The sequence below is a fragment of the Mus caroli genome, chromosome 2 (assembly GCF_900094665.2).
Source record: "Mus caroli chromosome 2, CAROLI_EIJ_v1.1, whole genome shotgun sequence".
In the NCBI taxonomy this organism is placed as follows: domain Eukaryota; kingdom Metazoa; phylum Chordata; class Mammalia; order Rodentia; family Muridae; genus Mus; species Mus caroli.
This window is the reverse complement of record NC_034571.1, coordinates 120672038-120680937: the sequence shown is the minus strand read 5'-3', so window position 1 is coordinate 120680937 and position 8900 is coordinate 120672038. Positions and strand designations below refer to the sequence as shown.

Genomic DNA, 8900 nt, shown 5'->3' with positions numbered 1-8900 from the left:
CTCTCTCTCTCTCTCTCTCTCTCTCTCTCTCTCTCTCTCTCTCTCTCTCTCTCTCTCTCTTTCTCTCAGGGGAATGCAATATCTACTCAATGCTTCCCCTTTTCAGTCCTGCCCCTAACCTAATATAGTCTCAAGCCCAGCAGCTAGAAAAGTTCCTGGTAAAATATCAGGTCATGCCCTGATCCACTCAGTCCTTCTAGAAGCTCCCCATTTATCTACTCTGAGGAAAACCAAACTCCTTCTAAGGCCCTTCATTGTCACGTAACACTTCATCCTTGGCTCATCAAGTCTTCCTTCTCTCTGCTCACAACATACCTCCCTCCTGAGCACTATGTTCCTCCATCAGGATACCCACTCTATTTACTGCCCTGGTCTCCTCTCTGATCCTTTTCCAGAAACCACCAGACTCAGTCCTCGAACCCCCTGTTCTCTGTCAACACATTTGGGGAGTGTGTTTATTATCCCAATATCCACCCAATCCACTCCCTGACCCTTGGGGCATTTCTCCAGATCACATAACTGTGAGGTGTGTGACATCTGTTCTTCTATACTGCCTTCTATGCTTTCCCACGCTTGATTTTTAATAGTTTAGTTAGTGCGAGCATATCTATAAAAATTATTACTTCAACAACTCGTAGGAGTCCAGTCCTAGGGCATTAAGGATACTCACAGTGCTCTGAAACCAACAATAGCATTCATCTCTAGAACTTTTTAACCTTCCCAAAGTGAAAGTCAAAGCCAGTTAAAAACTCATCTGGGGCTGGAGAGATGGCTCTGAGGTTAAGAGCACTGGCTGCCCTTCCAGAGGTCCTGAGTTCAACTCCCAGCAACCACATGGTGGTTCACAACCATCTATAATGAGAGCTGGTGTCCTCTTCAGGCATACAGGCATACATGTAAGCAGAACACAGTATACATAATAAATAAATCTAAAACCAATCAAAAGAAAACAAAACCCTCCTCATCTTCCTTTTCCCCAGCCCAAAATAAGCACTGTTCTTCTAATCGCTGTCTTGAATCTGATTACTACACAGACATCACATAAAGTCACACAGTAATGGACCTTTGTGATATCCTTATTCTCGTTTGTCATAATACCTGCAAGAGTCATCCCTGTAACAGGTGTCAGATTTCCCTTATCTTAAAAACTTCTTTTTTTTTTTTCATTATATCCCTCATCTTGCTCATTCCTCCCTCTGCTGACAGATATTGGCTATTGTGCACATCAGTACTGTTAATGTGATGTGATGGTAAATGTCACATCATGTGACATTTTGCCAGCTTGCTTGGATCTGGAATCAGCTAAGAAACAAGCTTCAGAGTAGGTCTGTGGAGGTGCTTCCTGGAAGAATTAACTGGTAAGAAGTACCTTACAGAAGCAGCAGCCCTGACAAAGAAGTCCCAAAGAAAGCCCTGTTCTTCTGGAGATAGATAGATAGGTAAATAGATAGATAGATAGATAGATAGATAGATAGATAGATAGATAGATAGATAGATACATACATACATACATACATACATACATACATACATAGATGTTTAGATACATTTGTGTATATGTATATATACCTAACTTTAATTCCACTTTGTGGCATATATTAAGAAATGTGATTTCTGTATCATGTGATTTAATTTTTAAGGGAATGTTTAATTTTTAAAGTAATATCATAGTGTCTTGAACAGAGACTACATGACTTTACATTCTCATCCCAGCAACACATAAGGATTCAGATTTTCCTATCCTTAAGGGAATCGTCTCATTTTTTATAGGCAACTATGTTAAAGGGTGTAAAGGAATATGTATCTCACTGAAGGTTTGATCTTCAATTCCCTAATGATCAGTGATATCAGGCATTATTCTGTGTATTTATAGCTCATCTGTATATTTTTATTAAAGAAGAGTCATTTGAAGTCCTTTGACCACTTTAAAACAAATTGTTGTTGTTGTTTTCTACATATAGGATCATGTCATCTGTTAATTAAGCTGTGTATAGTTGAGTTCCAAGAATTCTTTAGATTTTATGGATATCTTTGAAATGTGATTTATAAGTATTTTTTCCCATCCTATGGACTGTCTCTCAACTCTGACGCCAGTATTCATTCTGTGCTGCTATCACAAAATACCTGAGACTGGGTAATTTATACAGAATAGAAGTTTACATCTCCTGAGATTTCAGAAGCCATCTAGGAAAGACTATGGCAAGCAAGTGAGTTTTCTGGAGAAGGCCCACCGTTTTGCATGGCTACAATGGGTGAGCTCTGAGAATACAGGGTCCTGAGAGACTTCATCCCAGGATTGCTTCTGGCTGCTGAGATGCCTCTCCGGCCACTATTACATAGCCTAATGATTCCTGGGCATCAGCCCACCCTATTGAGCAAATTTCCTGCAGATCACCATGAAGATGAACTTTCATAAATTAATGGTATTTAGATGAGTAAATGACTTTATACATTCCTGATTTGATTCAAATAATTTTAAGAAGAAAGTGTAAGACACTTTTAGTTGTTTTGCCAGAAAGATGTAATACAGTTAGAATCAAGAATAGAATGTGTCCCCTCCTCATAAAATAGTAAATAAATACTGGACAATAAGAAATATAATGAGCTTTCATAAACTACATTAAAAAGAAAAATAGGCTTGGGACAAATTTGTGATCAAGGAAGAATATTCAGTCTAGGTCAGGTTCAACAATTAAGCCACAAGTGTGCACTATGATTAAAACAAACAAACAAAAAGTCTCTGTGGGGCTGGAGAGATGACTTAGCAGTTAAAATCACTAACTGTTCTTCCAGAAGTCCTGAGTTCAATCAATTCCCAGCAACCACATGGTAGCCCACAACCATCTGTAATGGGAGCTGATGCCCTCTTCTGGTGTGTCTGAAGAGAGCTACAGTGTACTTATATACATAAAATAAAAAAAAAAATCTTAAAAAACAAAACACCATGTGAAACTGTGGCTTTGAACTTATAATGAGTTTATAGAGTGAAACACAGCTTTGTGTCTACTATCAACATCCTTCTGTAACTCCCCTTTTGTGTAACATTTCATGTATGAGGTAATTTTATAAAGAAGGTATAAGAAGGCTAGAGAGAAGAAATAAAGTGTGGCGTTTGGGACTCAGCCCCGTCCATCACATGTATATATGTCTGACTACCTATATGTATATGCATACATACGTGTGTACGTATATGTGTATATATATAAGTGTTCATAAACACTTGTGGAATTATTTAGACAGGTAGTTGGGCCCAGCCAAAATGTATGTATCTGTGTGTGTCCACATGTGTGTTTGAATTCTCCCTTTCTTCTTCTTTTTCTCTCTGGCTCACAAAGAGTTAACAAAGTCCTAGCCTCTCACCTGGCCCTTGGGTGAGGGGCCCTTGGGCCAGAGAGAAACTAAGCCTTTTCTCTAATTCTGCTGCTAACAGCTTTTAGCCACAGAATAGCAAGAGAGGGTTAAATTTCCTAAGGCCATCAGCTTGTGGCCCCCAGAACAGTAAGAGAGAGTTACAAGGCCAGAGATCATCAGCTTTTGGCCTTAGTCCAATGCTGTTTCTCACCTCAGTACCTGACCCCTGCCAGGGCTGGTCTCCCAATACTGACACAATGGCATTAATCTTTTGATGGAAGCTATAATGGCTAGTCTTGGTTGTCAACTCTATTGCATTTGGAATTGACAAGAACCCAAGCATCTAGGCACACCTGTGAGGGAATTTTCTCAGTTAAATCATCTGAAGTGTGACGATTCACCTTCCACCTGGGCCACACCTTCTGGTTGGTCTGGTGGCAGCCTATACAAAGGACATGGAAGAAAGAAGCTTTGTTCTTTGCCTGCTTGCTCTCACTGGCAAGCCCATCCATCCATTCCTTCACTGGAGCGTACTTTAGGATCCCAGCACATAATGAAGACCAGCTGAGACATCCAGCCTGGTGGACTGAGCAACTACTGGATTCTTGGACTTGTCGTTAATAGACAGCCATTGTTGGACTAGCTGGAACACACCCTGTAAGCCATTCTGATGAATCCCTCTTATATACGGAGACATCCATTCTACCGTTCTGTCCCTCTAGAGAGAGCCCTGACTAATACAGAAGCAGAGTCCTCAAAGGCTGATCACCTATATAGAAGCCCCACCTCTCAAAATGACTGTGGTGGACCTTAGCTTTCAACACAGACATCTGGAGGGATACATTCCAAAAAAAAATCATCTGCTGGGCAGTGGTGGTGCACACCTTTAATCCCAGCACTTGGGAGGCAGAGGCAAACGGATTTCTGAGCTCGAGGCCAGCCTGGTCTACAGAGTGAGTTCCAGGACAGCCAGGGCTACACAGAGAAAAACCTGACTCAAAAAAAAAAAGAAAAAAGAAAAAAAGAAAGAGAGAGAGAATGAAAAGAGAAAGAGAGAGAGAAAGAAAGAGAGAGAGAAAGAGGGAGGGAAGGAAGGAAGGAAAGAAAGAAAGAAAAAAGAAAAAAGAAGAAGAAAGAACAAAGGAAAGAAAAATTTATTTCTCAGCATTTTGTCATTTCATGCTTATTTTATAATTAAAATTATCAATTTTCTTTTGATTGTACATTTTAACATAGAAAGACGTATTGATCTTATCTGCAACTTTACTGAATTTACTACTCCTAACGTATTTTTGTGCAATTATTATGATTTTCAACTCTAAGAGCATGTCATCATAAAGACAATTTCATCTTTTTTCTCTCCAACTTTTAATGTCTGATTTTTACTCACAGAGTCTCACTGCCTGATGTACAATAAATGTATATGTATTTAATATGTAGTGTGTCCTCCTGTATTAAACTATAAGCTCCACAAATACCTGCTTTACTTTCTGCCCCTTGGTGTCTAGTTCATCGTTGGAGCCAGTAAATAACTGTGAAGTGAGTGAGTCACCTCACCTGCCATACTGAAGGGACTTAACAAATGGTAGCAAGTAGTAATTGTTGTTACCTTTTACACAACACTTGACTGTAAAAGTAGTAATTAACTTTTCAAATAAAAAGATCTTATTTATAAAAAATGGTCACAGTATCAAGAAATAAACAAACCATGATTCCAGCTGCTCTGGAGTCTCTTGGCAGACAACACACTCCCTGGCAGGCTCTCTGAAGAAATCCCTGTGGTCCCCACAGATGACAGCACACTTTGGATGCCAATCTATACAGAGGGACTTCTATAAACAGTCCACTCCATCCTGTCATCTCTGCTCAACTCTTCCACAGGATCCCATGGGGCCAGGGCTGGCCTGGCCAAGTGGCCAGCATCCAAGTGCATGGGGCTGGAGCTGGGACAAAGACTCCTGCCAAAAGCAGCACACAGACCAAGATCCAGGGTAGCCTGTCACAGCCTGCTAGGAAAAGCCAGGGTTCCAGGACAAACAGAAGCCAGAGGGCCCAAGCCCAAAGAGGAAAGGTCTCAGAGAAAGAAAGTCAGAGCTCGCACAGGGATGGGTGGGAGGAGGCTTCTCTGTCATGATCCTTAGGACCAATAGGGACTGGGTTGGTGTTGGGGCCTAAACAGGACAGAATTTCATGAAGAACCAATGACAGACTCACTTCTTTGGCTTCTTGACATAGTCCCCGCTCGGCTAGAGTTTTGCAATGCACTCATGACTTCCTGGGGAAATAAAAAAGTCTAACATCTTAGGGGTTATCAGGAAAGTAACCGGTTTCCCCATTCTCAAGCACCTTCAGAAGTGAGGCAATCTGACCTTAGAATACCATTCCATCTTAGAGCTAATCACCAATCTCTCTAATGTAAAACACCCAAAACTAAAACTAATTAAAAAATAATATATAGTTAGAGTAAATACAAAGATCAGGGGATAGGTCTTCTGCCAATTCCCTGCCAGGCAGCTAATAGTGGGCTTCCCGGAACCTGTGGACGATTTAAACCAGTGTTGTTCAGACTTCAAGGTCCCTAAGTCCCTTTACACTTAAAACCTACTGAGGGACCAATGAGATGGCTCCGTGGGTAAAGGTGCTTGCCACCAAGCCTGATGACCAGACTTTGAGCGTTAGGACCCACATGGAAGACGAAAAGAACCTACTCTCACAGGTGCCCCTGACCTCCACATACATGCTGTGGCACATGTGTGTCCATACACATACACACACACACACAAAACAAACACATAAGTAAATAAATAAATATAAAAAGAAAAAAAAAACTGTGAGACTGCCAAGGAGCTTTCCTTGTGGTTCTATTTAGCAATTTACCATATTGGTAATTAGAACAGAGAAATTTGGTACTTTAGTCATTGTAAATAATAATAAACTCATAAAGTAATAGTTTCATGAAAATAAACACAATTTCCAAAATCCAAAAAGGAAATAAAAAATAAAATAAGTTAGACAAATAGAGTTATCTTACATTTTACAAATTGTTTGAATATCTAGCCTAAAGACACCTTGGCTTTCAGCTTTGCCTTTGCTGTGAGGTGCCCTTTGGGTTAGTTTGTCACAAAAGTCCTGCATCACACACACACAGAAAACCAGGCATTTATTTTTCAGGTGGCACCTGCAAACATCTCAGAGATTTCCAGGGATTGTCAGACCACACTCAAGGACCACTGGGCTAGGCCATGTTCCTGCTACCAATGCCTGCCCATGCAAATTATTAGGATGATGATAACACAGGGGATTGTGGGTAATTTTCTTTCAGTCTCAGGGGGGATAGTGTAGGTGAGCAGGAGCTGTGGGTTGCTATTTCATTATCCAAGAATTTGTTCCCAGACAGCCCCATAAATAGTCAAGAATAGTCTGACCCCAACTGGGAGAAGAAAGTGTTGAGTTAGGATGTTCCTATGAGCCAGCTGTAAGCCATGATTGGGAAAGAGACCAACTGATGAATGGGAACCATTTGGGAAGAGGCTACAAGGGTCCTGAGAAGGGAGCATGGTGTAGCAGTGTTAAACCCCAGATGCACTCTGAATCATGAAATTAATGCTAATTTCACTGGTCTAGGCAAAAGTCTAGACAAAATAATTTTTAATTGAAAATATATTTTTCCATACAATATTCTGATTACAGTTTCCCCTCCCCTCAACTCCTTCCCATCCACCCAAATCCACACCCTTTCTTTCTCTCATAATAATAATAATAATAATAATAATAATAATAATAATAATAATAATATAAAACAAGTCAGACTAGGACAATACAAAGAAACAGATGCAGGTGGGACTGGAGAGAAAGCTCAGTGGTTAAGAGCACTTGTTGCTCTTCAAAGGACCTGAGTTCAATTCCCAGCACCTACGTGGTGGCTCAGAACCATCTATAACAGAATCTTGTGCTCTCTTCTGTCATGCAGATGTATACAGGGAGACGACAGAACACTCATATACATACATTAATAAGTCTTTAAATAGAAAGATTTTAGGCTGGGCACTAGTGGCACACACCTTAAGTTCAGTCATCAGGAGGCAGAGGCAGGCAGATCTCTGTGAATTTAAGGCCAGCCTTGTCTACAGAGGGTGTTCTAAGACATCCAGAGCTATACAGAGAAAGCCTATCTGGAAAAAAACAAAAAACAAAAAACTGCCACTGAGTTAATTTTGTGTTGGCCATCTACTGCTAGACGTGGGCCTCCCCTTAAGTATAGTTTGTACACCCAGTGAGGCTCCATTAGAGAGAACAATTTTCCTTTGTGAGAGGTTATTAATTAGAGACAGTTTCTGGACTAGGGATGGGGCTTATTAGACAGAAGAATTTTTAATATTTCCCACCTGACTGTAAAGCATAGTCCCAGCAGACTGAGAAGCCTAGGGCTTGACAGTCTGGGCTTGAATCTATGCTCTGCTAGTTCCATATATAACTGGCTCAATATCTAGCTTCAGGGTTTTTTTATCTGTACTTGGGAACACCATGAACAATGTTCTGAATATTTAGCACAGTTACGCATTTAAAGTTCTTAGTGCTATGGCTGCAAGTAGTTTTAAGTTTGTGCTATCACTCTTTGCTATAATGATGATATAGACCAGAGATTCTCAAACTGTGGGTCGTGACCCCTTTGGCAAACTCCAATATTCAAAAAACTATTTATATTACGATTTATAATAGTAGCAAAATTACAGTTATGAAAGTAGCAACAAAATAATGTTATGGTTGGGGTCACCACACCATGAGGAACTGTGTTAAAGAGTCTCAGCATTAGGAAGGTTGGGAACTACTTATCTAGATCATTATCCTGTATGGGCTGCCAGGGACACATGTCTAAAGATGCTGCCACACACATGTCCAGGCTCTAGTATTAGCTATTTTCCCCCACTGTGACAAAATATCTAAAATAAATGACTTAAAGGAAAGGTTTCTTTGGCTTGTTGTTTCAGTCCATCATGGGAGGGAAAACAAGGTTGGCAGAGTTCCTGGTGACAAGCATTTGTGGTGGAGAATTCCCACATCTCAGTGGATCAGGTACCAGAGGAAATGGGACTAGAGGTCAGATTGTAACCCCCAAGGCTTGCCCCCCCCCCAGTGGCCTATGTCTACCACCTAGATTCTGTGTCCCAAAGGTTTCTAAACAAATAACTTCCCAAAACAAAACTATCAAGGCCAAGGATTCAAGTGCATGAACCCACAAGAACATTTCACATTCAAACGGTAACAGTTCCAAAGGAAGCTCCCACCCCAGGTTTGCCACAGAGCAGCAGATGATCATCCTGAGGTTTTAATCTCTTCAGCAAGATACAAAGGGTCAGCAGGTCCTCTGACTAGGACCCACTCTGGGACATGTCAGGGGAGCAAGAGACCTCTTGGCTGAGCTACAGAGAGATGGCATTACTAGAAACCAGTATAGGAGGTGCCAGTATAGCATGCAAGGATGGTGTTCACATGGAGTGCCCTATGTATTTCTATGTATGGAGCGAGAGGGAGAGAGGAGAGAGAGAGAG

The 8900-nt window shown here is 40.9% G+C and overlaps 1 protein-coding gene across 1 annotated transcript in view; it reads right to left on the bottom strand.

Moving 5' to 3' along the window:
- Nucleotides 1-5211, bottom strand: part of Acoxl (acyl-CoA oxidase like) — a 276006-nt gene extending 270795 nt beyond the window's left edge. Inside the window, 1 exon segment of the mRNA XM_021179280.2 lies at nucleotides 5059-5211. Within this exon segment, the coding sequence (XP_021034939.1) occupies nucleotides 5059-5211 (153 nt within the window).
- Nucleotides 5212-8900: the final 3689 nt, after the last annotated feature.